This window comes from Selaginella moellendorffii, unplaced genomic scaffold (genome assembly GCF_000143415.4).
Source record: "Selaginella moellendorffii unplaced genomic scaffold, v1.0 SELMOscaffold_0, whole genome shotgun sequence".
NCBI lineage: Eukaryota > Viridiplantae > Streptophyta > Lycopodiopsida > Selaginellales > Selaginellaceae > Selaginella > Selaginella moellendorffii.
In genome coordinates, this window is record NW_003314261.1 from 6,726,082 (window position 1) to 6,752,979 (window position 26,898).

A 26,898-nucleotide genomic window follows, 5' to 3' on the forward strand; every position below is an offset into this window, starting at 1 on the left:
TACAATTTCGTACACACAAACGAAGTTCGTACAAATTCGTACAAGTTTCAAATGCAATCTTTTACACACACACACACTTGACAATGTAGCCCAACCGATCTAACCCTAAACTAGAGAACGATCACGATTGCGCAACCCAAGGCGCCCAATGCGCCCCAAATAGCGGTGGAGCTCAGCCGATTGGCTAGAGATGGAGGGCTGTCCACGTTATCATCGTCCGTGGAGGAGGAATCCTCGTCGGTGGAGACTGGGGGCGGCGGGGCTTTGGCCGCCACGGCAGGCGCGAGCGCCCCGTCAGGAACCACCGGCCTATCCTCAGCCTCCACGACACCATCCGGAGCCACGTAGTTGCTGACCTGGACAATGCTGAGGTCGAATCCAATGGTCTTGACGGCCTTTGTGATGGTCGTGTTGGAGCCACCGGCGGTCACGATTTCGAGCCCACTGCCCTTCTTCGTCCGCGTGAGATTGGCGATGCCTTGGTCGGAGATGGCAGTCCCGGCGGCCTGGTACATGGAGCTCACTTGCTGGCTGCCGTTGATGCTCCGCGCGGTGTGAGGGTTGGATGGATCGATGAATGTGAGGAGAATCAGCGGGCGGATGAAGGCCGCCACGCGCTTGATGTCCGTCGAGCCATTGCCCAAGGTCCCCTTCAAGCTCTTCATCTGCGAATTCGTGAGGACGCACACCGTGATGGATCGCCGCGCGTTGATGCTGCGCGCGAGGCCGGATTCCGTGAGCGCATCGTTGAATTCCGAGAAATTGGGGTGACCCTCGAGCTCCTTCGTGATGTTGAACGTTTTCGCCGCTGCCCTAGTGGCGTAGATCGAGATCCAGGCGGCGAGAGCGGCGAGGAGAAGGGAATGGATCCTCATCGCACAGCGCTACACTCAATGCGGGTAGACTTCGCCCCCTTCTCAAAGTATTCCCCCTTTTTCAAAGTTTAAATATTCCCAAGGCTGATAAGAATATGCGTCAGAGATCGACGGCTGGATTTGAAATGGACGGCTGGCGATTGGCGGGCTGTTGGGAGGTCAAGCTGCCATCACTGTAGTCGTTGGTTGCGCTATGTCTATCGCTACCTTGACATATTATCAAAAAAACTTTGTCCTCCAAGCCAAGGCCTAAGGTAAGTTTGATCGCGAGTACCACCAAAGGTTCCATCTACCAAATATTCTTACTCTAGAAGAATTAGGTCTACACCGGGTTTAGGGTTTATCGTGCCATTCATGAGGAAATGCTGCTGCGATGGAGGGCCGCGGCGAGGCTTGGAGTGCTAAATCGCCGGAGTTTCTGCCTCAATCCAGGTGAAATTCGTCTCTAGGATCGCGATCTTGCTTTTTCTTACACACATTTCGGGCCAGGAAGCAAGCCGGAAGGTCCGAAATCAACCGCGCATGGGGTTCCTGATTCTCAGAAACACAATGCGGAGGATCATGAAGCAAAAGAACCGTGTGGAGATGGGGAGTCGCAGATTGATGGCTTTGAGAAGCTCAAAAATTGGAATTTGATGTCGCGGCTCATCGAGGCCATCAGGGCCGGGCAGAATGACAAGGCAATGGAGCTCCTTCCGGATCTAAGTAAGTATGAGATGATGACTGCTACAAGCTGTAACGAGTTTCTCTATCAGTGCTCCCTGGCTGGAAACTTTCAGGTAAGTTTTTCCATCTCTTGATCCTGGGATCACTCACAGAGACAAGTCTCTCCAGCTAGCGAGGCAGATAATGAGATTCATGAAAGAGCTTGGTATGGAAACCAACGAGCGGTGCGACACTCATCTTCTTGGTGCTATGAGCCGTGCTGGAAATCTGGACGAGGTATCAAAAGCTTCATTAATGCCTGGAAGGTCATTACACTGTTCTCATGGTCCTCTCAGGCCATGGAAATGCTGGAATCTGCGACTGGGGGTGATGGTGTGGATTACGTCTTCATGTTTAACAGTGTGTTGAACGGTTGCGCATCCGCTGGCAGCAGCATTCATGCAGATAAGTGTCTCAAGTTGATGACCAGTAGAAAGGTGGAGAAAAATCAACAGACTTACATTGAACTTCTCAGGGTAAGTCGAGATAGATTTTGGCTACCGCTGTAATTCTTTTCGCAGCTTGCAGGAAAAAAGCAAGATCTTAGTTTGACAAAGAGCTTGTGGATCGAGCTGAAAAGTATTTATTCCCCTTCGTTTAACTCTTATCGCACTTACATCATATCGCTTTGCCGGGGAAGTGATCTTGGTGAGGCACTAATCATTTTGCAAGAGATGCTGGATCATATTGCTGAAGAAATGAAGCTTTCCGAAAGTATTCCTCCGGCGGTTACTGAGGTTTTCAACGCAATCATCAGCACAGCAAGCAAAACGGGTCAGTATCAACTAGCAGAGATGATGTTTTCGGAGGTAAGGTAATGCAAATTTGGTTTCGATACTCCATATTAATTATTTCATTACTACAGATGAATCGGATGGAAATACCTGTAACGATCGTCACTTACGACGCTGTCATTCGAGCTGTTGTAAAAGGGAGAGGTGTAGAATATGGACTTAAGCTTGTAAGCAGCAGTTCTGAATTTCCTGAATCGTTATGACATTGTCCCTGCATTTTACCAGGTTCAGAACATGGAGTCCAGAGGAATAGAACCTGACAGTGCAATCTATGGTGCTATCGTGGAAGGCTACTGCAGAAACTCAGAGCTAGATAAAGCTGAGAACCTGTTGGAACAAATGCTGAAAGCCAAGCCTAGTCAACGGCCCACTGCTCATGCGTTCAACTTCATTTTTCAGGCGTGCTCACTGACGGTATGAAAGATGATAGGAGTACTCTCACCTTACTTTTTCTCGGACAGAATGAACAAGATCGTGCCCTGCGTGTACTGAGAACAATGAAAACCGCGCGTGTACCTCCGGACATCTGCACGTACACGGCCCTTTTTTGCAATTTTGGTAGCGTTAGCGTCCCTTATGCAGGGGGTGATCAGTCGTCTCACGAGGACTTGACTAGCAGACTGGGAGCGCTTGAAGCAGATATGCTGGCCTCTGGCATTCAGCATTCACGTCAGTCTCTGACGGCTCTGGTATGTAAAACCTTATGTTCATAGCGGCTAATTGGTTCCTTCTTTTCATTCTTCAACTAGATGCGAGGATTAGGATCAGAAGGAATGCTTGGTCCTGCTCTCAAGCGGCTATTAAACGCAGAAGCTTTCTCTGCAGAGGATGGAGCTCCATTCTTGGACGCTTTTGCATACAACACTGCAATGTACTCATGCATTATGTTCGACCAGGTTTGCACGTCCCATCTTTAGAGTTTGGCTGCTCTATTTGTCAGTCTAACCCTTCGCAGTTTTCAGAAGCCAAGGAACTCTTTACCAGGATGTCTGCAAAGAATCTCAAGCCAAATCTTCACTCGTACAACATTATGATCTATGGATGCCTGCGGTCTAAAGATGTAACTTATGCCAACGAGGTTTTAAAGCGGCTACAAGACGACGGCCTTAGTCCGGATTCGGTTACATACAATTCGCTCATCAAGGTCAGTAGCCAACCTGTTTAGTTTTTCCTTCTATTCTATTCTGATTCGGCTGATACATCCAGGTTCTTTGTGCTGCAAACGAGCTAGAATCGGCACTGGAAGTTATCCAGACAATGGATAGAACGGGCATAGAGGCGGATATCTACTCGTTTAACACAATCATAGGTGCTGCGGCAGTCCGGGTGAGCTATCTTGCCTTTCGTTTGCGGGTTTACCTTTTCTAGTCTAAATTCTCTTCTCAGGGTCGTATCGACATGATCGAGTTCTTGATAGACGACATGAAAGACCGCAACATCCCTCCAAACTCCTACACCATTCTCAAAGTCATGATCACGTACATATACCTCAAGAGGCTGGACGACGCGATCGAAGCCGTGCGAACGTTGAGCTCCCGAATGCTAGAGGGCGCCAGCAGCAGCGGCAAGAGCACGATCCAGAGCGCGGTGGAGGTGTTGATGCAAGACAACAGCGAGCTCGTGTCGGAGATGACCGAATCACTGGGCAAAACCATCGAGGAAACCGGGGATCCGGAAGCTCAGGCCCTCTACACTTTAAATCTAGCGAGCCTTGCCGCTGGGACAGACGAGAAGTGGGCGAGCGAGAAGAACTCCAAACAAGAGAACGAGAACGCGTAAAGTTTTAAAGTTTTAAATTCAAATTCAAAAGCTTCCCGCCATTTCTCTAAAAATAAAAGTGTTGAGTGTATGGAATCGAAAGGTTGGGTCGCTCTGGCGCCAGGAGCAAGGCGCTCTCGCCTGAGCTGGATCATGTGTGGCAACGGCGCTGCCGCCTACTTCCTCGATCGATAACAGCAGCGCCGAGCTATCGACATCTCCTCCAGGTGAGGGTAACCCAGGAAATCGGCCCTTAGGTCGGGGTCGAGCCCGATCGCGCAAAATATGGCAATACTGCGCTCCGGATAAACCTTCCGTCCCGGGACATCGATCGCCATGGCGAGAATGACGCGGCGAGGGAGAAGAGGCTGGAAGGCATCGTGGAAGAACGTGGTCAGAGTTATGAGGCCGACGAAGAGAATGGGAATGGGGATCCATATCTCGGGATTGGCACAAAGCCGGCAACTCCACCGCTGCCCCTGGACCTCGTCTTCCAGCTCATGGATTCCGGGCGCTTTAGGGAGATCTCCGAGGCCGAGTTCAAAGGAAGAACCAAGCTCTTTCGATTGCTGCTGGTCATTGGAATCCTCTCCGTGGCTGCTGGGCTCGTTTACTACTTGGTCCTCTTGGATTTCCAGCTCTACCACCATCCTCGCCCCGTCCAGTTCATGGAGATGATGTATGGACAGGTGATCCAGAGCTTGTGGAGCAGCAGCAGCAGCTAGAAGGGAAAGGAAACCACTATGCTTACACGCTGAGGTTCGTCATGTTTTGCATCCTCAACACCACCAATCCAAACAAGAACGTGGATTTCTACCATGCGGATCTCGAGATACTGAGGTGAGGTCTGCCCACTGGCTATGCGATTGTGGAGGACGTTTTTCACCCGCGGTCTTCTTTGATTCAGCCCGAGTTTTCATAGGTTCTATGGGTGTGCCTTTGCCTCTGCGGGAGATCCGGATCCGGAGATCCACAACTACGACTTTAAGCTACCCGAGAGTATTTTTTTTCTTTTTTTTCTTTTTTTTTGTTTTGTTTTGGTTCTTACTCGGTGTGTTTGATTCAGATGCAGGTGGAGGTGATCACACATTCGACCATGGTTCGAACGGTTGAAATCTCAGCGCTTTCGTATCTAACAAATGCCGACGGGCAAGCTTTTGCAAGATTGCAAGTACGCGAGTGCTGATGAATGGCATTCCAGAGATGCGGACCTCAAGCTAGACTGAAAGTCTGGATTCGAGGAGCCGTACAAACTTTTCAGAGGTAGAGTTTAAATTCTCTCTCTCTCTCTCTGTCTCTGTCTCCCCTGTTTGTTTTTGCGATGCCATTTTGTCTTGAGCCAAGGATCCTCATTTGTATTGTATATCCTTTGCCATCTTGCGTTTCATTACGTTTTTTTGTCCTAGCCGTAAGATCGACAGTAGTACGCTGTAACTGCTGTAATAACCCTTCATGTTAACGAGATAAGCAACTCTCTAAGAATGTCTCCTCGCCTCTTGGTCTCGCTTTCGTTTCTCCTACTGCTTGCTGCAAATGCAAATGCCGCCAGTGATAGTAATCTGGATGGTGATGCAGGTATCAGAATGTTTGGCGACGTCGGCTCTGACCCTCCCAAATCCATCGACTGGAGAACTTTGGGAGCCGTCACACCTGTTAAAGATCGTAAAGGATGCCAGATTGTTTACTTGCCATGCCATTTCTAAGCCAGCCTCGTGCATTGTCTTTCCTTGACTCATTCTCAGTAGTAAATCTGTTCAAGTCAACCAACACTGTTCACCCGCATGAGTCTCGTGGGGTGTTGTGACCTGCTATATAACCCTTCGTTCTCTCGAGATAAGAAACTCCCTAAGAATGTCTCTGCATCCCTTGGTTTCGCTTTCCATCCTCCTATTACTGCTTGCTGCAAATGCAAATGCCGCAAGTGATACTAATCCGAATGATAATGCAGGCATCAAAATGTTTGGCAACGTTGGCTCTGATCCCCCCAAGTCCATGGACTGGAGACGTTTGGGGGCCGTCACACCTGTGAAAGATCGCAAAGGATGCCAGAGTATAAATCTTTAATCCTTTTTTCGCACTTTAGTGGTATATCACGATACAGATGGTAGCTGGGCTTTTGCGGCAGCAGAAGCCATCGAGGGAATCAACAAGATTGCGACTGGAGTGTTGGTGGAGCTGTCGGCGCAGCAGCTGCTGGATTGCTCCCGGAGCTACGGTACCGATGGCTGCCACAGCGGGTTTCCCCAGAACGCATTTGATTACCTTGACGACACAGGGAATGGCCTCTCCACCGCATCGGATTACCGCTTCACAGGATTCAATGGCACCTGCCGAAAACACGTAAGTGCGTGCGTGCTCTTGTGTTTCCATTGTTTTTTACTAAAGTTGTGCTCTTCCAGAACCGCTGCTCCGTAGGCATTGACAATTACGACTATATCGGGAGCTCCAGCGACGACACTGAGATCGTCAAGCAGGTTGCCAAGCAGCCCGTGACAGCTCTAATCGATGGCAACGCGCCGGAGTTCCATCGCTACAAAGGGGTATGAGAAAAATCATTCTTTTTTGAAGGAGAACACGCTCAAGCCCAAAGTTCTAAAAATGCAGGGGATTTACAAGGGCCCGTGCAAAGACGACCAGGCAACGCCGTATCTAGCAGTGCTCATCGTCGGCTATGGATCAGAAAACGGCCAAGACTATTGGATCATCAAAAACTCGGCGGGGACAAACTGGGGAGAGCAAGGCTACATGAGGCTGCAGCGTGGTAACCATGGCCTTCCACTGGGTCGATGTGGAGTAAATGGCTTCGTCTACTTTCCTGTCAAAGAGAAGGTACGACCATCTCCATAGCCACCATCACCATCTCCGCCACCACCACCACCGTCATCTCTGCCGCCACCCTCTCCTCGACCACTGCCATCACCCTGCAGTTTTATTTTGCCGTTCCATACTTCGCATTAAAATGTACTCTCTTTAAACATGTTTACCTTGACTAAATTCCCTTAGAGAATTTCCAAACTTCGAACTTGTTTAAAAGAAACTCAAATTATGATCCCATCCCACCATGGACTTGCATAGCATTTGGTGAAATACGTCACTACAAGTTTGCCTCCAGACCAACGACTGAATGATGGTTTTAACGTCCAAATTTACAGAGGTGGCTATTATTGTTGTGTAAGAATGTGCCCTTAAGCCACCAGACTTGCAGCGTCTTATGTTTCCGTGGTTTTGAACTTTGCATGTCAGAACGGCATCTCTTTTGGCATTAGTACAACTATGACAATTTACTATGACAATTTCTACAGCTCCAGCAATGACATGGACATCCTCAGGCCGTGACAGATGAATTTAACTAACAAAGGGGTATGAGAAAAATCATTCTTTTCTTCTTTTGTGAAGGAGACCCTAAAAATGCAAGGCCCGTGCAAAGACGACCAGGCAAGTCTACATCTAGCAGTGCTCATCGTCGGCTATAGATCCAAAAACAGTGAATACATGAGGTTGCAGCATGGAGCCCATTGGCTCCCACTGGTTCGATGCAGGGTGAACGCCTTCGTCTACTTCCCATCAGAGAACCATCTGCATGATCGTCTCCGCCACCACCGCCATCTCCGCCGCCGCGCTCTCCTCGACTATCTCTCTCCGCCATCACCCCCAGTTCCGTGCTACAAGAGGATTAGCTGCAGCTTTGTTTCGTCCGGGCCCTGGTGGAACAAATAAATGTACTGCCTATTCTCTTTAAACATGTATGTATTTTGCTGTAATATCTTTTAAACATGTTTAAAAGCTAGTCACTCTCCTCATCACCAAAGTGTTCCTCATTCTCCTCATCACCAAAGTCTTTCTCAATCAGCGATTTGGGGTGAGTTCTGCAGCACGTATCTATCACAAACTGGGCTTCAATTACCATATCCTTTTGCAAGAGTTTATTAGCCAGAAGCTTGCATGTCTTTTCATTTGGCTCCACCAGGTTACAGAAGGCCTCGAACTGGAACATCAAACGAGCAACTTCGGGATTCTTCTCGGTGTAAAGAATCTCCTCCAAAACCCGAGGGAAGCCCTGACTTGTTGCTCTTGTTGCAAGCTCAAACACCACACCGGCACTGGAGTTGCGATCGTCTAAACTCTTGGCTAGTGCCTTGTCGTCTAGCTTAATCAGCCCCTTCTTTAAGTTTGTGACGAGAAAATGCTTCCCCAGCCTTTCCTGGAGATCAAAATACAAATGCTTCTTGACCAGCTTGGGTGTAACATCCAGTGCCATTCCCATGCAGATGGCTTCTCTGATGATAGACGTGACAACATCAGCGTCCTGGGATTTGTTCAGCAAGATCTGATAAGCTTGCACTGGCTCCTCGACAATCTCAAGTACTACACCCATTATCTTCCTCCAATCATCATCACTATAATCACTGCTACTTTCTAAGAGGTTTGAGCTTACCACCAGCTTGACGCCCTTGGCCCTGGCCTCCTTTGCAACCAAGTGTTTGAAACTTAGCTTGTGCGAGGAATTGAAAACTTTCTGGTAGACACTTGGCTCCGCTGTTATACAAGGATGCTCATTGATCATCTCTCGAAACAGCCTCTCCAAATCCTCAGGAGCAAAGTGCAAATGGACCAGATTCTCAAACACCAGAATCTCCCTCCTCAGATTCAGTTTCCTCATCTTTTCCATGGCAGAGGACACCTTGTGCTTGAGCACTCCGGTGTATTCCCTGTGATTATATTGATGCGGGTGCGCAAGAACTCTTGTAAACGTCTCCTGGTCGCAAGTTTCGTCCAGCATGTCTAGAGCCAGCATCATAAAACCGCCATCGAGAACCCTCTGCACCATCCTGCTGTGACATCTCTTGTTGGTCACCTTGTGGAATCCCCATGCATGCAGTGGCATTGCCCTATCCAAAATCACGTTGATTACCTCGTCCGGGAAGAGCTCCTCGAATTCTAAGTAGAGTTTGCCAAGCGCACTGCAGAAATCCGTGTCCAGCTCCTGATTCTCTATCACCACAGCCAAGACCTCCCTCGCCCTCATCCCTTTTGGAACTTTTAGTAATAGGTATGGATATTAGCCAAGGTAGCTTTTCCAAAGCCAACAGAGCCATATCGATATCCGGGTGACAGTGATCAATCTTCCCTTCGTACGTCACTCATTCCCGCCATGGCGATTGTAAAGCTACTGAGATCATCGTGGAAGAACAGGGTGGGTTACGAGGACGATTTGGGATCCATATCTCGGGATTGGCACATGCACAGCCGCCAGCACCGCTGCCCCTGGAGCTCGTCTTCCAGCTCATGGGCGGATTCAGCCCAAGTTTTTCACACGCTGGATCCAGATTCACAACTACGACTTTAAGGTCCTCGAGAGAGTTTTCTTGTTTTGGTTCTTATGATCACATATTTGACCATGTTCCGTACGGCTGGGTTGAAATCTCAGCGCTTTCGTGTAAGGTTCGATGTCTTCTCTATTGCGAGGCTGCAAACGCGGAGTTCTGATAAATGATATTCCGGAGATGCGAGTTGGCGAAATAATCAAACTGTGGATTGGACGAGCCGCCAATATTCATTCAAGCACTTCAGAGGTTCCCAATTGTTTACTTGCCATGCCATTTCTAAGCCAGCCTCGTGCGTTGTCTATCCTTGACTTCATTCTCAGTAGTAAATCTGTTCAAGTCAACCAAGTCTCTATCAATGTGTTAGTGTGATGGACAGTGTGTTCACCCGCATGAGTCTCGTGGGGTGTTGTGACCTGCTATATAACCCTTCGTTCTCTCCAGATAAGAAACTCCCTAAGAATGTCTCTGCATCCCTTGGTCTCGATTTCCATCCTCCTATTACTGCTTGCTGCAGATCCAAATGCCGCAAGTGATACTAATCCGAATGGTAATGCAGGCATCAGAGTGTTTGGCGACGTTAGCTCTGATCCCCCCAAGTCCATGGACTGGAGACGTTTGGGGGCCGTCACACCTGTGAAAGATCGCAAAGGATGCCAGAGTATAAATCTTTAATCCTTTTTTCGCACTTTAGTGGTATATCACGATACAGATGGTAGCTGGGCTTTTGCGGCGGCAGAAGCCATCGAGGGAATCAACAAGATTGCGACTGGAGTGTTGGTGGAGCTGTCGGCGCAGCAGCTGCTGGATTGCTCCCGGAGCTATGGTACCGATGGCTGCCACAGCGGGTTTCCCCAGAACGCATTTGAATACCTCGTCGACACAGGGAATGGCCTCTCCACCGCATCGGATTACCGCTTCACAGGATTCAATGGCACCTGCCGAAAACACGTAAGTGCGTGCGTGCTCTTGTGTTTCCATTGTTTTTTACTAAAGTTGTGCTCTTCCAGAACCGCTACGCCGTAGGCATTGACAATTACGACAATTTCTACAGCTCCAGCGACGACACTGAGATCGTCAAGCAGGTTGCCAAGCAGCCAGTGACAGCTCTAATCGATGGCAACGCGCCGGAGTTCCATCGCTACAAAGGGGTATGAGAAAAATCATTCTTTTTGAAGGAAAACTCGCTCAAGCCCAAAATTCTAAAAATGCAGGGGATTTACAAGGGCCCGTGCAAAGACGAGCAGGCAACTCCGTATCTAGCAGTGCTCATCGTCGGCTATGGATCCGAAAACGGCCAAGACTATTGGATCATCAAAAACTCGGCGGGGACAAACTGGGGAGAGAAAGGCTACATGAGGCTGCAGCGTGGAAACCATGGCCTTCCACTGGGTCGATGTGGAGTAAATGGCTTCGTCTACTTTCCTGTCAAAGCGAAGGTACCGTCTCCGCCATCTCCACCACCACCATCTCCGCCCCCGCCGCCACGACCACGACCATCTCCACCGCCATCACCCCCAGTTCCGTGCTACAAGAGAATTCACTGCGGCTTCACAGGCATTCCGTGTTGCTTTTCCTGGAAAGCCGTTTGCTGCCCCATGTGGAAGCGATGTACTTTCTCTGGATGCGCTTAGGATTTGTTTTAGATTGATTTTTATGTTTTGAAATGTCTCTTGGTTCTTGGGCTTAAGCACTTTAGGGAAAAGAAGGATTCCATTCTTAGGATCATCCCACCTCCAATTAAGTCTTCCCACTCTTCCGCTCTCTGCTCAAGACGAAGTTTGAGTTTCTTTTCAGTTGGATCTAGCACCACTCCCTTCTCACAAGCTTTTCTAACAATGGAGACAACGTCATGTAAGTTTTGAACACTGTCCAACGCCAACTTATAAACTATTGCTAGTTCCTCAACCATGTCCAGTACCAAACTCATATCATCAGATGCTCTCAAATGCAGATTGCTCAAACTTTTTGAGTCCAGCTCCACGCCTTTAGCTCTTGCCTCCTTGAAGACCGAGTCAGCGGATGGGGAACTGTCAAAAACCTTTTGGTAAACCTCTGGTTTTGCAGCAAGACTAGGATGTTCGTTCACCATTTCAAGGAAGATATGCCCTGGTTCTGAATAGAGGAGCAAATAATCCTCAAACAGGACCATCTCACACTTGTATCCTAGACTCTTCACCGTGTCCATTTTCTTCGCTAGTTTCATCCAGGTTTATCAGCTATGCATTTCAGGATCACACTTGTGAAGGTCTCTTGATCACACTTCTCGTTCAGCAAATCTGGAGTCACAACTAGAAACCCTCCGTCAAGACTCCTCTTCTCTTTCCCGTGAGATTGTGAAAATGCCATGCTTTGAGTGGCATGGCCTTATCAAGAATCAAATCGATCAGCGCATCAAAGAATACCTCCTTGTGCACTGCATAGAGCTCGCCAAGCTTGTCAAGGAGCTCCCTGTCTAAATCCACGCATCGCAGAACCCTAGAAAAACTTGAAATTTTTACATAGTTCCCAAGAATCTTAGCAATCATGTTACCATGTGGTAAAGCCGCAAAAGTCTGATGTTTGCGCTTGGAAGCACGCAAAGAGCCAAGCTTTGTTTTGTTTTCATTCCGATTAATCAATCCTTTGTTCCTTGGGAGCAGCATATTAATGCAAGCAGGGATATTCTTTTACCCGGTCGCCAACGGTCGTAACATGCACCACGTTCGTTCGTTACGAACCGAATCAAAGGGGGGATGGATTTTGAGCCATTTTGCTCGAGTGATCACTGCAATGTAACAGAGGGGGAGCTCAATTCGCTCTCTCACGCTTTTAAATCACTCCCATTCAAAAGTATTTTTTTTAAAAATGGCCATGATCAACCGATCACTCCTCCTTGACAATTCGTCCCCTGCATTGAGCCGCAAAGCTTTGCGCAGAGAAACGTTTTCCTCTTTTATCTCATTGGCTTCGTTCTGTTCAGAGTCCAGGATGAAGAAACATCAAAGATCTTAAAAAACTGTGAAACGAGCTCACACACGTTAGTCTGTGTCGGTTTTCTGGCCTGCATTGTGGAAACTGTTTGGGCCGTTTTGCTGCCAGATCCTAGAACACATGACTTATATAAGTTCCCTCAAGAGCAAACCTTTAACATTTCTTAACAAGCCCTTGCCTGGTAAAACAGTGAAAGACTCCAAGTTCTTCCACTCCTTCCTTGAGATTCTTGCGTTTCCAAGACAATGCACTTAGCTAGATCAAGATCATCACAGTCACGAGCACAGGTTGCTCTACTTCTTCTGATAGTCTCGACTCTTATAAGCTCAGTAGCTAGTTCTAGTCTAGCTCAAAGTAGCAACTTCGACTCAGAGAAGATCAGCCCACGACCGATCGGGGGAGGATTCGTGACACGAAGCGGCACACGATTCACTCTCGACGGCCGGTTGTTCTACGTCAATGGCTTCAACGCCTACTGGATGACCCGAGTGGCCTGCGAGTCGAGAGATCAAGTCAGCGGCTTCCTCCGGCAAGCCTCGAGTCTGGGCCTCACCGTGGCACGAACTTGGGCTTTCAACGACGGTGGCTACAACGCCATCCAGCTCCGCCCCGGAGTTTACAGCGAGCAATCGCTTCAGGTGAAACAACAAAACTCTTTGTCTTTGCTCATTGTCATGTCTTAGTTCTTTGTTTACAGATGTTTAAACTCACACTTTGTTTTTGTGATCTTGTCTGGAAATCTAAATCTTTGAAGGCGCTCGACTTTGTCATTGCTGAAGCGAGGAGTCAGGGCGTGAGGCTGCTGCTAAGCTTGAGCGACAACTACGATTCGCTGGGAGGGAAGAGCCAGTATGTGAAATGGGCTCGCCAAGCAGGCATTGCTTGCAGCTCCGACGATGCGTTCTTCAGCGAGCCCACCATCAGATCTTACTTTCGGAACTACATCCAGGTCAGTAGCTCGATCGAAAAGTTATGTTTTCTTTCTTTGCGAGGAGAGAGATCTTTGTAAATTTCTCCCACCAAGGAAATAGCTTTCAAGCTCTAGTTCTGTCTTGGTGGGAGAAGTTTGGGAAGAACTCCAGAGTGATAGAGATTAGGAACCGCCACATAGTCAATCTTACTTTGAGATTGATTATACAGTGAAGTTTGTCTTTAAACTTAAAGACTCCTGTTTTCACTTGAGGGTCACGGGGATTTCATAGAAAAATAAGCTTTCTTTCATTGGAAGGAAAATGGACATAACAAGAACTTTGACAAGATTGCTCAAAATCTTCTATTTTTTTGCAGACAGTGGTGACGAGAGTGAACACCATCACCAAGATCGCCTACCGCGACGACCCAACAATCTTTGCATGGGAGCTCATGAACGAGCCCAGAATCCCCAGCGATCCATCCGGCAACACCCTCGAGGCAAGCATCTATAACTCTCTCGATCACAAAAAAACACATTTTTTTCCAGGCCTGGATCAAAGAGATGTCATCCTTTATCAAATCTCTCGACGCTAATCACCTCGTCGACGTTGGAATGGAAGGCTTTTACAAAGATCCCGCAAGAACAAGGCCGGGAAGCTGGAGTAGCAATCTGGGCAGTGATTTCCTGCGGCACAACCAAATCCCCAGCATCGATTTTGCCACTGTCCACAGCTATCCCGATCTCTGGTATGACAAAAATCCCACCTTGATCAAGTGAGAGTGACGATCTTTCTTCTCCCAGGCTTCCGGGAGCGAGCATCGATGCCCAGCTCCAGTTCCTCTCCTCCTGGGTCCAAGAACACATCGACGATGCCACCGCGGTGCTCCAAAAGCCCGTGCTCTTCGCGGAGTTTGGCAAATCCGACCGGCTCCCCGGCTATGTCGTGGGGCAGCGCGATCGATTCCTCAGCACACTCTACTCCACTGTCTACGCATCGGCCAGGACCGGCGGCGCCGCGGCGGGATCTCTCGTGTGGCAGCTCTTCGCGGATGGGATGAGCCCCGCCTGGGACGATGGCTTCCAAATCTTCGTCTCACAGAGCCCCTCCACTGCCCAGATCATCGCAGCCCAGTCGAGGAGATTGTCCTCGCTCAATCGATGAGGAGATTCTAGAGATTAGATCGTCCAGCTGCCGTATTTATTCTAGAGGATCCCTTTCTTAGCGAACTAGAGAGAATTTGGAAGAACACTACCTGCATTTTCGCGAGGAAAGAAAGAGCGATCGATTAGATCCCATCGCGCTGGCGGCTGTTCGCGGCGGCGGCAGCAGCGGCGGACTTCTCAGCGGCCTTGTCCCAGGATCGATTGATCGTGTAGAGATACCCCAAGACGCCCATCCAGCCGATTGCGAGCGCGTAGATTGCCTTCCTGGTGAGAATTACGCGAGGATCCACCATCGCCTCCGCGGCAGCCTCGCTCCGGAGCTGCTGGCGCCGGCTCCTCACTTCCTGGAATTTCCTCAGCCCAGTCTCGATCCATTGCTTGGTATCCATAGCCGCGAAGAACCCTAAAATCCAAGCTAGGGTTTAGTATCCGCGAAGAAATCTTTCCTATTGTCTGCTGGAAGCGCTCGCGGGCTCGCCGGAGAACATGTGCTTGACGCGAGACAAGATGGAGTCTTGCGATGGATCGTAGGGGTGATCCTTGGACGGGATCTCCAGAATCGCGGGTATGGGATTGCTGTAGGCGTCGATCGTGAGGCGAATCATGTTTGCGATCTGCCAAGAACAAGCAAGAGATATCTCGTTGGAGGATTGGATTTGCGAAGAAACTCACGTATTGCGAGATCAAGATGACGGCAATGTCCTCCCTGGTGGTGAAATCCCGGAATGTCTCCTCAATCGTCTTGACAGTCGTCTCTGCGGAGGAAGAGATCACAGATTCTTAGCAAACAAAGGGGAGCTGGGCATTACTGGAATCCACGAGGAGATAGTTCGTCTTGCGGCGCAGATCCACATTCCCTACTCCTGCCAGCAAGAATCCCGTCACGGTGTCCTGGAAAACCCCAAAATCATTCAGCCCGGATTCTCGCCAGTGCCGGCGACGATCTCACACACCTCGTCCGCAATCACAGCAATGAGATTCGCCCCGCGCGAGGATATCTGCGCTGCCACCGTCGCCATGGAACAAACGAAGAACCCTAAGTTGGAGACTAGATTTTGTTCGCTTATGCCGGGTTTCGAACCCCCGACGAGCTTCAAATTTAAAATCTTTGTTTTCGCGCGTCTCCTTAGAACTCCTCGTCTCCCAGCGTTGGGCGCGTAACTGGGACCGCCCATCGCCCGAGATGGGCCGTGTAGTTCCAGCAGCGAACCACGCCCTTGCCGGAGTATCCATCGGGAAAATCGATCACGCACACTCCAGCGGTGTCCAATCGAAAGGATCCGAGGAAGGCCTGCGAGAGATCGAGGCAGTGGGCGAGCAAAGCCGTGAGAACCGTCTCGTGAGCCACCACCACAGCCGTGCTGTTTTCTGTGCCTTCCAGATCCTTGAGGCTGAGCGTGAGTTTCTTCCAGGCGTTTCCAGCTCGCTCCCACAGGTGTGCCAAGCTTTCGGCTCCCTCGACGGTCTCGTGCTGGAGAAAGTCCTGCCATCGTTCACGATGGGCGACTTCTTCTTTTAGTTTCCCCTGGAATGTCCCATGAGAAAATACACAGTTTAAGACAAAGAGTGAGTCGAGAATGGGAAAAACTTGCCTGCCAAGTTCCCCAATTCATGTCGTCTAATTCAGGTAGTGTTTGAACCTCTACGTATCTGGGAACGCAGTCAGCTCCCAGACAATCAGCAGCCTCTTGAACCTGCGAGAAAAAGAAAAAAAGAAAGCGTTTAGCTTGACAAAAGAATTTCAGAGCATATGAAAGAAACCTCGGCGATTGAAGCTGCCGTGCTCACAGAGCAAGGTTGCGGACCGGAAAAAATGTTTCCTGCTCTAACATCAAGCAGTAATTCTGCTGTCTTACGTGACTGTCAAACAGTGCATCCTATCAATACATGAGCTTGTGTAAAAAAACTACCAAACCTGAATAACTCCCAGCATGTTCATGGTTTCCTTGTCCGAGGATGGAAATCGCTTCTGCAAGCACAAAAATATTCGATCAAGTCTAGTACTGGAAGACATACGCAATGCAATTTTCGCATCTATTAGCATCACTTTTCAAACACAAACGCTTACCGCAGACTCTCAACTTTTTAATCCCATGTCACATATCCTCGCAGCTTAATTTTTTCTGTCAAGTTTTGCAGAGACGAACACAATCACGAACAACAAATAAAACGCACGCATGATTCTCAAGTCTGTTACCTGAACAGTACTTTCAGTAGCTCCGTGGCAAACAAGAACAAGGCAGCACCGTGCTTTTCTTCCTCCACCCGCAGCAACTGGTGGACTTGGAGTCTATTACATAACTGGAATCAGCAAAAGAAAATAGAAGCGACTATAGAATATACCTGATTAAGTCTGTCGAGACAAGTGTATGGAGGCCCATCACCACTAAAACGTGGTGTAAAATCAAGCACGGTCACTCCACAGTTGCTCTGCAAAAGTTGCCTAAAGTAATGTGGTCCCAATCCTGTCAATCACCACATAAAAGGTGAGAGAAAGAAGAAAAGAAAAAAGGAGCTCCTGGTATACCAGCGGCAGTGGCAACAAGTGCCTGGTTCACAGCATTGTGAGCCACCACAAGAATTGAAGAGCCTTGGGAGCTTAAAATCCTGCTCCAACAATTCTGTGCCCGGACCCAAAGTTCTCGGACTGGAAAGTGACCATCAATGACAAAGTTGGGAGCATCGATTTGCCATTTCCTATATGCATCACCATAACGCTGTTTTCCTTCATTCTTCATTAGACCCTGCAAAGGAGAAAGAATGATGGGAACATCGACCAAACAGAATATTTTTTCACGCACCTGAAAAGCATAGAGATCAATCTCACGAAGGTCATCCACTGACAACATTGGACGTGGTCTCGCAGCCCATATTATCTCCGCCGTTCGTTTGGCCCTTGCGAGTGGACTGCAAAGATGAAAACAAATGAAATTGTGATCGCTTGATCATGGAGAAACGAAACGAAACGAAATTCCTACAATGTAAGAAAAGAATGAGAAGAACCTGTGAAAGCAGGCATCAAAGGAGTCCCCAATCAACATCTGCCTGGAAGTCTCGGCTTGAATCTCACCTTTGGGCGTGAGAACAGCGAAATCGGAGCTGCCTTGGATGCGTCCTACCTCATTCCACGTACTCTGGCCATGGCGGACAAGAACAACACGCTTGGGAGCTTGAATCGATGGCAGCGCCTCGTATTCTGCCAGATTGAGCCCGAAATCCCCCACTGGGGACGTCGAAGTCTTGATCCCACCCCCGCCTCCACTGCTGTTAGCCGCAACAGGGACTACTCCATGGCCACGCCGGCGATGATGCTCGCGATCCCTCGAGAAGGAGCTGGAAATCCCTGGAAATGCTGCGCCAAGCGATGCCGCCATCGCTGGCTTAGAACTTCCTTAAATTTTCTTTACTTGAAGAGATTCGAACCTTCGAATTTTAATGTGTAATTCAGGAGATTCGAACCTCAAAACTTTGTGTCGAGATTCGAACCCTAGAACTATACTTGAAGAGATTCGAACCCCACGATTTTGGTGGAGGAGAAAGAGGGATGATGAAGCGCGAGGAGAAGCCGCATTGGCGAAGCCACAAGCAGCCATTGCAGCGCTCGCCCCGAGCTCGTCAGGTATTTCCTCGCCCTAATCTCGTCAATCGAGCGCATTCCTTCGCCGTATCGATCGAATCGATTCGATTCTTTTCTTTTCCGGCAGGAAATCGGCGCCAGCGCTAGCGCCAGCGGCAGGGAGACCTGGCTGACGATTGCGCTCAAAATCTCCTACTTCTTGCCGGGGCTCATACTGGGATTCACGCTGGGATTGTGGACAGAGCTTCCAAAGAATGCCGGCAAGGCTCTTTTTACCCCTGCTGCTCCTCGGTCTGGTAGCAAGGCTAGAAGAGGCAATGCTGCTGCGTCTGGATCGTCCAGCTCTAGCGGTAGCAGCGTTATCAACTCGGATCAAACTGGCGAGCTCAAAATGGTACTGTTGTCTCTCCTCGACCTTTGAATATCTGAGCTCTTTCTTTTGTTTGCGCAGGTGCTTGTTGTGCGAATGGATTTGAAGATGGGAGGAGGAAAGATTGCCTCTCAGTGTGCTCGTGAGTTTTGCTCTCGAAAAGTTTGCTTAGTATTCTTGCTCCTCTCCTTTGCTTTTCCTGACGATTTTGTGAATTCTTTCGTCCAGATGCAGCAGTGGGCATATACAGCGATCTCATGCAAAGGTACGTTCTCGGTTTATCGCAAAACTTCCTCACACGTGTGTTGCGTTCTTACGCATTTGTATTTTTTTCATCCAGCAATCGATCGCTGCTGAGCAAGTGGGAATCTTGCGGCCAACCCAAGATTGTTGTCAGCTGCAAGCACGAACCAGAAATGTGAGACTTAAAACCATTCTCAGAAAGATCATCGCTCGCTCATCATAAATCTTAACAGGAATGATCTGAAAGCAAAAGCCGAGAGAGCCGGACTGCCAACTTTTACAATCGCCGATGCAGGTCGCACTCAGGTATGGTGACCTCTTTTAAAATCTATAGTTCGTCTTCCACTTTTTTTTCTTTCGTTCTTCTTTTGTTCTCAGGCTTGCTACTGAAAGAAACAAAAATACTTGTGTTTGATTCAAACAGGTAGCAGCAGGCTCGAAGACGGTGCTGGTGATTGGACCAGGTTTCACACATTTCTCTCGTTCGATTTTGCGTAACTTGCATTTCATCCGCAGGACCCAAACCTCTCGTTGATTCGGTGACAAGACAATTGAAGCTTTTGTAAAACTGGTAAGCCAAAACTTTTGTTCTCTCGTCTACTTGGAACTATCGCTGAATTCATGCTTTCTCCAGGACAATTGGATCTATAAACTTTTTGTTTAATTGTTTTCATATACTTAGGTTGGAATGCCGAGAAGGAAGAAAAGCGAGGGATGGATACGCAAGCGCCGTGCTCCAGTAGCGCCGCGATGGCGCCGGAGGTCGCAAGCAGGCGATTCCAGCTCCAGCAGGAAGAAAGAATTGGATATGGAGAGCGTGACTGTGACCCCGGATCAAGTTCGCGGGTGGTGTGCCACGGACGAGACCGCTGTGGACGCGTTCCAGGGCTGGGCGAGCAAGAGGAGCGAGAGCAGGAGAGAATGTGGGATTGGAAGAGCAGGAGATTTGAGGCGGCCTCCGGTTGTTTCGATTGCTCCTCCTCTGGATCGAGCTGCGCTTAGGCCGGGGCATGTCTTGGAGATTGCTGGGCCTAGTGGGTCTGGAAAGACTGAATTGCTTATCCAGGTTCGCGCTTTCGTTCGTTCATTCGCTCGTTATTTTTCTAGACTTTGTGAGTTCGATCGTCTTTTCTATTTCCAGGCTGCTGTTTCGTGTGTTCTTCCAGCAAGTTTTAACGGAGTTTCTTACGGAGGATCGGAAGCTGTGGTTCTCATGTTTGATCTGGATGGGAGATTCGACATAGCGCGTCTGACCAGCGTGCTCAAAGCTCGTATTAATGGTAAACTTTTCTATCAGTTTCTTAGAGAGCAAAGTTCTGACGTTTAGAACACTTTAGAGGCACATAAGGATGATACAGCTTCGAATTCGATTTGCTTGGAAGAGCAAGGAGAGGAGGTTTTGAGGGCCAGCCTGAGACGCTTTTATTGCTTGAGGTGTTTCAAGAGCTTTGAATTCCTGGCATCTCTCAAGGTAAGGAACCGGCAGTTTTCATTTAAGTCCTCGGTCGATCTTGTCTCTTTTCTTGCTTCCCAGAGCCTTCACATCCAGTCAAGCAGGATATCTCAAGAGCACCACGGCAAAGCAGTACAGCTAGTTCTTATCGACGGGTTCTCTTCCAATTTACTCAGTCAATGTCGAGAAATGGTGTGTAACTTTGGTGGTCTTTTGCAGTATTGGCTCGTTTTATTGGCTGGATTGGATGTCTAGCTGTGCTGCTGCTTACACCAGTCGAAGGTAAGAATAAGGGACCTCTTCCTTTTGAAAGCAAAGGATATCATCTCGTTTGCAGAACGCTCGGTGTCCAGCGTTTTTCCGAGCTGATTGTCCAAGAGCTACGTAACCTTCGCAACACCAAGCTTTTCTTGGTTCTGGCAACGAAGGCTCTCCTTTATGCACCTCCCAAGAGGAAAGCCATCGCTTCTCGCATCCAGTACCGCGAGTACATGCCGGCAGCTTGGCAGGTATCTTGTGTTCTTTTCACTTGTGGACTAACCTCTGAGAAAATAAAGAACGCAGAGATTTGTGACGCACAGACTTTTCCTTCAGCCGCCGCCCCAGGCGGCGTCAGGAGCTCGCGTCTTCACTGCTCAGTGGGACAAGCCTTCACTGGTGGAGAAAGACGAGTTTTTCATACACAATGTAAGCGAGCTAGCTCTCTTTGTCATGGCTAACTAGCTGCTTTCCCAGCATGGTGTCCAAGTTGTCACCAAAATCGTAGACGAGCACCTCTAAGGCACCTCTAAGAACGCAAGAATGTTTTGGATTTGGGAGTCTCGTGCATAGTCTCTTGTGTTTCAGGCTCACTTCGATCTCGTGATCGCCCCTGTAAAATGCTGCGAGCATCCAACATGCTCCCACACTTTGTCTCGTGGCTCGCCTTGAGCTTGTTCTGTCCATGACGAATTTCGGAAGCGGAGCATGGTCCTCAGGTACACTTCCATCTATTTTTCCTCTTCATGACGAATGCTATCCAGGTTGATATTTCTCAATTCTGGCGTTGGGAATCGAAAGAACTGGCTGGCGGATGATGAAAGCATAATCGCCAGCACCTTGAGTTGGGAAAACTCGGCAACTTTGAGCTCACCAAGTTCCAGAGCTAAGCTTTCTTCGAAACAACAAAGATGAAAGGCCCAAAGCCTTAGTAACAACGTCAATTCAACTTAAGCCATTCTCTTACAAAATGTGAGCTTCCTTCTCGAAGCTGTCCTAGAGATCTTGCACAGTCAAGCCTGCAAAAGAGAAACAAAGAACAGATTAGCGAAGAAGAAGGGGCGAAACGATGAAAAATCCCACCAGGCGGAAGCGATTGCTTGAGCTTGTCGGCCTTGTCCGAGTCGAAGACGCACAGGGTGTAGAGGTACTTCTTGCAGCGGACCTTAAACTTGACGACATTCTTGCTCCTCTTGATCTTGACGGAGCGCGCGTCCTTCCGCCTCACCGTCAGCAAGAAATCCTTGATCTCGCTGATCTGCTTCGGCTGATAGCACGCGCCGAGAGACGAATCAATCCACTAGGCCCAGCTGCAATCTGAGAAGGAAGAGCTTACCATCGCGGAATCCCTGGCGCAATTGATCGATCTCCAGCCGCCGCCAAAACCCTAGAGCGCCCTAGGGTAATTCTCGGGTTCGATTCTCCTGTCAAAAACTACTAGCATATTCTTGGTTTATCCCCGATGTTTAAGACAGGCTAAGGCTCAAAATCCTTTAGGGAAAGATAGGCGCAAAACTATAACTAGAAGAAAGTGGGGAATTTTGGAGGGGAGGGATGGAGATCGTCAAGCTCGCTTGGCGCAAGTACCTTACTTCCTTGCAGAAGAATCCTTTGCCCACCAAGGTAGGCCGGAGATCGATTCTTTTTGCTCGATTTCATGGAATTCCTCCCTCCATTTGATCGATTTCCAGGCGCTCACGGCCGGGACGCTGGCTGGATGCAGTGATCTCGTCGCGCAGAAGCTCATGGGGGTCAAGAAGCTCCAGCTGAGGCGCGCCCTTCTCATTGCGGTAAGAAATTCTTCGTGTTCTTCGTCCTAGATCTTAATTTACTTTGTTTTTTCTTTGTCAAGCTCTATGGCTTGTTGTATGGGGGTCCATTTGGACACTTTTTCCACAAGCTCATGGACTACGTCTTCGCTGGTAAACGCGACCAAAAGACGGTCACTAAGAAGGTTTGCTTGAGAGAAAGAAAAGGGGAATTTCTCTCTTACCTTGCATTTGGATTTCCAGGTTATTGTCGAGCAGCTCACATCGGGGCCTTGGAACAATTTTGTTTTCATGGTGTACCTCACTTCCGTGATCGAAGGTAAGGCTCTTTGCGTGTTTGATCGTCGAGAGTTTGATCATTAAGCTCCGTGCGTGTTATTATTTCTACGCAGGAAAGTCATGGTCGTTTGTCAAGAGAAAACTTCGCAATGACTATCCTTCTGTGCAACTAAATGCTTGGAGGGTACTAAACTTTACTGGATTCAGTGGGAAGATTAGTGACTGCTTGGTTTGATTTACATGCGCAGGTGTGGCCGCTTGTTGGCTGGATCAATTACACGTACATGCCGATCCAATTCCGAGTCCTTTTCCACAACTTGGCTGCTGTCTGCTGGTAACAATGAGTTTCTGCTTGATAGCCATTGATTACGAGATCTGCAATTTATAGGGGCGTATTTTTGATCACGAGATCCCGCACAACAGCCTTGAAGAGTGCCTGAGAAAGGATCTACATTTCGGGTTTATGGTTTAAGTTAAACCCTAAACTTGACAAGTTGAACTGCTGTTTTTTGTTCATTATCCTCAACTCATAATATTGTGCTTTCTCAGGATAAACAAAAAATTTCTCGGTGGTCTTGAGAACCCAGGTGTGGATGGATACTTTCTAGAGTCTATGGAATATTTATGATGGACAAGGGGACAATCTACTAAGTTTCTGACACTTATAGATTGAGACATCATGTTCTCATGCTTTAAGAAACCCTTGATCTCAACAATCTTTGCAAAGCTTCTAGCCAAAAGTGTCTTGTATGCTGGACAGAAGACAAAAGATGTAGAGCGAGAGGGCAGGCTGGGTTCCAACTGCATTATAGTTGCATCGACCACTTAATGATGCTGTGGGTAGCCTTGGACAAACTTCTGTGGACTTACCTCAGTTTATGTATGCTATGTTGACATAGTAAAAGCCTTTGACAAGCACATAGCTTCAAGAGCTAAATGTCCCCAAGCTCATTCAGAGGCTTTACAAAAACGTGAAAGTGGACATCCTACAGCATACTAAGATTGACTATGACATAAGTTACCCCCTGTCACCCACTCTTTATGCTTATTCATCAATGGGTTAGAAATGCTTATGGCAAGGCACACTCCCTCCGTTGGGATGATTCTGTAGCTGCTCATATATGTGGATATTGGCCCCCTCGCAATTGGAACTTCAATGCTAACTAAGACAAAGATGATGGTTTCTGGCCTGGATATATGTAGCGCACGTGGTTTTGACCCTTTATCCTATGGTGATTTACCATAGGATAACACCACGAAGCGGAACCTAAACCCTCTTTGTGCCACGTGACAGATGCCACGTGTCACATGCCACGTGTCCATACCACGTGTCCATAGGAACCCGAGGTTCAGGGCTTTGGGCCACTGAACGAAGGAACGGTGCCAAACTCCCAAGCATGACGCCAAGGAGTGATGGAACCGAACCACGGAGCAACTCCCGAGCATACAGCCCAAGGAGCGAAGGGACAGGAGCCCGGAGCGACTTGGAACAATCCTGAAGCAACCAGCATCCCAATGCCAGGACCAGCACGCAAAACGGAGCCAAATGGAGTCTGGCGCTATTTCGGCATACCGGTGGCCTAACGCGAGGACATGGGTACTCCACCAGCTAGCATGGAATGGAACTTGGGCTTAGACCCAAGCCGGACGCAGAACAAGGACAGGCACGCAAGCGGGAGCTAGACTATGCCTCAGGTTGGTCGGCCATGCCCGACCTACCCACTATCCCTACTATACATTTGGAACCCCCCATAGCCCCCCCCCCTTGAGGAACACACGCTTTGGGCTTTCACCCCAAGCCTCCCTTAGTATCAGGAGTTAGTCTCTGGGACAAGCTCGAAACTTACTAATTATGGAATGTCCCTAGATTGCGAATTTGGACAAGGGACGAACACCATTGTGTTCAGGACGATCTCTACATTCCGTAGATATGCCAAATGAGCAAATCTGGACACTTTCCATAAATAGCATTTGGGACGAATTAAGACTAACATAAAGGGCATGATAGCGAGGGTGTTTGGCAGACACGGTAAGCTATCATCTAACGATGTTGAGGGACCAATCTCAATATCGCGGGGGTTCTTGATACTAGCAAGTGCAAGCCAATGACACAAGTTTCTCAAACCAGGCCGAGTATGCTCAGCAAGAAACACATAGGGTTCCTACCTTATGTTTATCCAATCTAAGTGCATGTTCATTGACCAGTTTCTCAACTAGTTCAAGTGGGAACTGATAACGGGTCCAGCAATACCGACCTCCTGCCATCGTGGCAGTAAGGTAAGAGTGTCCGTAAGGACTGGCCGACAGGTAACTTTCGATACCTGAAGTCACATTCGCGACACTCTCCCCCCCTTAGGAAGATCGACGTCCTCGTCGATGCATACTCGAGTCTAGAATACCGCCAAGGAAACAACTCCATAAAAAGTTCACGGTACTCACACTATGTGAGAAATGCACCAACTTAAATGAGTTAGGGGGTAACCTCTTTGTCTAACGCGGATGCGCTACCAACTCAGACACCTTCCGGCCGTCGCTGACAAGGAAATGACCAACGGAATCAGCCACCCTTGCTGCTCTGGGTGTCACCCAGCGACAAAAGTGTGATATGCCCTGCCCGCAGAGACATAGAGAGAGAAGCCAGAGGCCCCAACCCTCCTGAGCAAAGAAACCAAACCCGTCGGTAAGGTTTAGATAGACTACTGTCAACAGGCAGTTTAGAGTTGTTTACACGGTCACGCCCTTTCACGGAACAAGGAACATCGACAGAGAGGCGGGTTATGTGACCAGTCGACAGTAGCTACCCCATGACTAGAGATTTCACCATGCACACGAAGTGCTGAAGCCAGTCTGCCTATACTGGCCCAAACTCAAAGATCAATATATATGGACTATATCAAAGTCATAAACAATGATATCTTAGATATTGAATTATCAGTGAATAAAGCTTAAAATTAGAACACAAAAGTATTCCAAGTAAGTTATCATCTGATAAACTAGTATTATAGTGCAAGAACCACCAAAGATCAGCATAATTGGTAAACATAGGATTCACCATCAAACAAAATTCAATAGCAAGTATATCATCAAGTAAACTCAATGATAAAGGTTAACTATTAAAGATTGCAGACAGAATGCCAAACAACTTACGAAAGATAACTCAAAGAACACAAAGTATCATTGACTAACAAGCACAATGCTCGCGAATGTATCACCCAAAGGAAATAACATCCAAATCTATCAAAACTAACTCGAGCAACAATCAACAAAAGAGAATGAATGTGGTAAGACCAACAAACATTCATGCCTGCCAACTATCACAAAAGCCAATCTGAATAGATCCCAGCCAACAATACCAAGGAACTCAAGTTGCCTAAGCAAGTGTCAGCAACATCCTACTGACGTCTCAAACCCAAGAGACCAATCCAGAGCAAACCACAAAGAACATGTGGTATTGCGAAAAGCCAAAAGCCATCAAAGAGAACAACCAACTATCATGAAAGATCGTCAATTAGCCCATCAATGTAGTGATGTATAATCATCGTTGAAGAAAGAATCTACCATCCCGAAGAATAGCAAATAATTCCAAACCAACAATAATCAAGCAAAACTTGTGATAAGGACAATTAACTACCCTAGATGATAGTCAATCATCACCAATGATTGCCAGATGCAAAGCCAACTTCAACATCGAAGCTAATGAGCCAAAATGCCTTCCCCAACAACTTCTAACAAATGGAACAATGAGCATAAAACTCAAAGAACCAAAGCTCGAAAAAGCCTATAGCCAAGTCTTGCCTAATAATGATCACAAGTCTCATAAAAGCTAACTTCAATGTGAAAGAAGAAATCGTGATGCAACTCATAATATCTTCCTCAACACATCCATAAGCCAAACTTCATAATGCCAAAGCTAATGAAGAGCATTTCTGCATCAATCCAAAAGCTAAGCATAACAAAGCTATGCTTAACAAGTGATCATCAAACGATCCTCCATGAATCCATCTATGCAAGACATAACTCACTTCATAACAAGCTCAAAAAGAATCATTAATGATTGCTATATTCCGAACTCAAATCCAGCAAGGACTCAACATTCTAATATCGATCACTAACTCTTCTTCTCGTAGAGTTAGCATAGTCCACGACTAAATCACTTTTCAAGGAAAAGCTAAAGCTCAACCCTCTAAACAATCTCGTCTAGAACACAACTAACTCAACTTGCCACTCAGTTCATTTGAACGTCAACACAGTTGCTAACTAGCAAATGCACGAATGCCAACAACACAAAGCTATAGCCAAATCATCAACACTATATTCATCAAGACTAATGAAACTCAATATCAATCCTTGGAAGGATATCTCATTTCACTCAGATCTCAATATCAACAATATCAATGACAAGGCATCACTTCAATGCCATCAACATCAGGACAAAGCTAGAAG

The 26,898-nt window shown here is 47.9% G+C and overlaps 10 protein-coding genes across 14 annotated transcripts; 7 read left to right on the forward strand and 3 right to left on the reverse strand.

Moving 5' to 3' along the window:
- Positions 1–25: 25 nt before the first annotated feature.
- LOC112347277 (fasciclin-like arabinogalactan protein 14) lies at positions 26–937 on the reverse strand. Its single transcript, XM_024677925.1, has one exon. The coding sequence runs from the start codon at positions 873–875 to the stop codon at positions 111–113; it is 765 nt and encodes a 254-aa protein (XP_024533693.1). The 5' UTR covers positions 876–937; the 3' UTR covers positions 26–110.
- Positions 938–1,195: 258 nt separating this feature from the next.
- Positions 1,196–4,194, forward strand: LOC112346027 (pentatricopeptide repeat-containing protein At1g76280-like). 2 transcript variants are annotated; one of them, XM_024673954.1, is made up of 12 exons: positions 1,196–1,307; positions 1,365–1,654; positions 1,710–1,817; positions 1,877–2,056; positions 2,102–2,389; positions 2,446–2,541; positions 2,600–2,788; positions 2,836–3,063; positions 3,124–3,270; positions 3,330–3,518; positions 3,581–3,700; positions 3,761–4,194. In XM_024673954.1, exons 1-12 carry the CDS (start codon positions 1,238–1,240, stop codon positions 4,151–4,153), a joined length of 2,298 nt encoding a protein of 765 aa, XP_024529722.1. In that variant the 5' UTR covers positions 1,196–1,237; the 3' UTR covers positions 4,154–4,194. The 2 variants fall into 2 exon arrangements, with proteins under 2 accessions (XP_024529722.1, XP_024529723.1); XM_024673955.1 differs by lacking the exon at positions 1,196–1,307 and having other exon boundaries at positions 1,514–1,580; positions 1,631–1,654.
- A 1,767-nt stretch (positions 4,195–5,961) lies between these two features.
- On the forward strand, positions 5,962–7,186 carry LOC9633044 (zingipain-1). The gene is made up of 4 exons (XM_024673971.1): positions 5,962–6,182; positions 6,234–6,472; positions 6,532–6,672; positions 6,737–7,186. Exons 1-4 carry the CDS (start codon positions 5,984–5,986, stop codon positions 6,977–6,979), a joined length of 822 nt encoding a protein of 273 aa, XP_024529739.1. The 5' UTR covers positions 5,962–5,983; the 3' UTR covers positions 6,980–7,186.
- Positions 7,187–9,888: 2,702 nt separating this feature from the next.
- On the forward strand, positions 9,889–11,184 carry LOC9643128 (zingipain-1). Its single transcript, XM_024673961.1, has 4 exons — positions 9,889–10,117; positions 10,169–10,407; positions 10,467–10,607; positions 10,671–11,184. The coding sequence occupies exons 1-4, from the start codon at positions 9,919–9,921 to the stop codon at positions 11,088–11,090; spliced, it is 999 nt and encodes a 332-aa protein (XP_024529729.1). The 5' UTR covers positions 9,889–9,918; the 3' UTR covers positions 11,091–11,184.
- A 1,362-nt stretch (positions 11,185–12,546) lies between these two features.
- LOC9633046 (mannan endo-1,4-beta-mannosidase 1) lies at positions 12,547–14,524 on the forward strand. Its single transcript, XM_024672201.1, has 5 exons — positions 12,547–13,067; positions 13,184–13,378; positions 13,717–13,839; positions 13,889–14,088; positions 14,144–14,524. The coding sequence occupies exons 1-5, from the start codon at positions 12,675–12,677 to the stop codon at positions 14,502–14,504; spliced, it is 1,272 nt and encodes a 423-aa protein (XP_024527969.1). The 5' UTR covers positions 12,547–12,674; the 3' UTR covers positions 14,505–14,524.
- An 86-nt stretch (positions 14,525–14,610) lies between these two features.
- Positions 14,611–17,902, reverse strand: LOC9643130 (probable 2-carboxy-D-arabinitol-1-phosphatase). 3 transcript variants are annotated; one of them, XM_024672194.1, is made up of 10 exons: positions 17,034–17,250; positions 16,850–16,971; positions 16,704–16,796; positions 16,422–16,475; positions 16,268–16,366; positions 16,099–16,200; positions 15,460–16,031; positions 15,316–15,397; positions 15,179–15,261; positions 14,611–15,120 (listed from the first exon to the last, which is right to left on the reverse strand). In XM_024672194.1, the coding sequence occupies exons 7-10, from the start codon at positions 15,994–15,996 to the stop codon at positions 14,953–14,955; spliced, it is 870 nt and encodes a 289-aa protein (XP_024527962.1). In that variant the 5' UTR covers positions 15,997–16,031; positions 16,099–16,200; positions 16,268–16,366; positions 16,422–16,475; positions 16,704–16,796; positions 16,850–16,971; positions 17,034–17,250; the 3' UTR covers positions 14,611–14,952. The 3 variants fall into 3 exon arrangements, 2 of the variants coding, with proteins under 2 accessions (XP_024527962.1, XP_024527953.1); XM_024672185.1 differs by lacking the exons at positions 14,611–15,120; positions 15,179–15,261; positions 15,316–15,397 and adding exons at positions 17,308–17,413; positions 17,510–17,902 and having other exon boundaries at positions 15,560–16,031; XR_002992047.1 differs by lacking the exons at positions 14,611–15,120; positions 15,179–15,261; positions 15,316–15,397; positions 15,460–16,031; positions 16,099–16,200 and adding exons at positions 16,575–16,629; positions 17,308–17,413; positions 17,510–17,902 and having other exon boundaries at positions 16,307–16,366.
- Positions 17,903–18,013: 111 nt separating this feature from the next.
- Positions 18,014–18,875, forward strand: LOC9633047 (probable peptidyl-tRNA hydrolase 2). The gene is made up of 5 exons (XM_024671654.1): positions 18,014–18,125; positions 18,211–18,477; positions 18,535–18,595; positions 18,682–18,718; positions 18,794–18,875. Exons 1-5 carry the CDS (start codon positions 18,051–18,053, stop codon positions 18,873–18,875), a joined length of 522 nt encoding a protein of 173 aa, XP_024527422.1. The 5' UTR covers positions 18,014–18,050.
- Positions 18,876–19,145: 270 nt separating this feature from the next.
- On the forward strand, positions 19,146–21,373 carry LOC9633048 (DNA repair protein XRCC2 homolog). 2 transcript variants are annotated; one of them, XM_024671630.1, is made up of 11 exons: positions 19,146–19,160; positions 19,213–19,267; positions 19,331–19,762; positions 19,838–19,976; positions 20,034–20,167; positions 20,231–20,304; positions 20,369–20,431; positions 20,487–20,658; positions 20,707–20,836; positions 20,885–21,126; positions 21,172–21,373. In XM_024671630.1, the coding sequence occupies exons 3-10, from the start codon at positions 19,385–19,387 to the stop codon at positions 20,938–20,940; spliced, it is 1,146 nt and encodes a 381-aa protein (XP_024527398.1). In that variant the 5' UTR covers positions 19,146–19,160; positions 19,213–19,267; positions 19,331–19,384; the 3' UTR covers positions 20,941–21,126; positions 21,172–21,373. The 2 variants fall into 2 exon arrangements, with proteins under 2 accessions (XP_024527398.1, XP_024527405.1); XM_024671637.1 differs by having other exon boundaries at positions 20,714–20,836.
- On the reverse strand, positions 21,318–21,828 carry LOC9643131 (60S ribosomal protein L38). The gene is made up of 3 exons (XM_002961283.2): positions 21,744–21,828; positions 21,491–21,674; positions 21,318–21,426 (listed from the first exon to the last, which is right to left on the reverse strand). The coding sequence occupies exons 1-3, from the start codon at positions 21,744–21,746 to the stop codon at positions 21,404–21,406; spliced, it is 210 nt and encodes a 69-aa protein (XP_002961329.1). The 5' UTR covers positions 21,747–21,828; the 3' UTR covers positions 21,318–21,403.
- Positions 21,829–21,895: 67 nt separating this feature from the next.
- Positions 21,896–23,037, forward strand: LOC9643132 (peroxisomal membrane protein PMP22). The gene is made up of 7 exons (XM_002960630.2): positions 21,896–22,030; positions 22,099–22,197; positions 22,260–22,361; positions 22,420–22,495; positions 22,569–22,639; positions 22,704–22,789; positions 22,844–23,037. Exons 1-7 carry the CDS (start codon positions 21,962–21,964, stop codon positions 22,893–22,895), a joined length of 555 nt encoding a protein of 184 aa, XP_002960676.2. The 5' UTR covers positions 21,896–21,961; the 3' UTR covers positions 22,896–23,037.
- Positions 23,038–26,898: the final 3,861 nt, after the last annotated feature.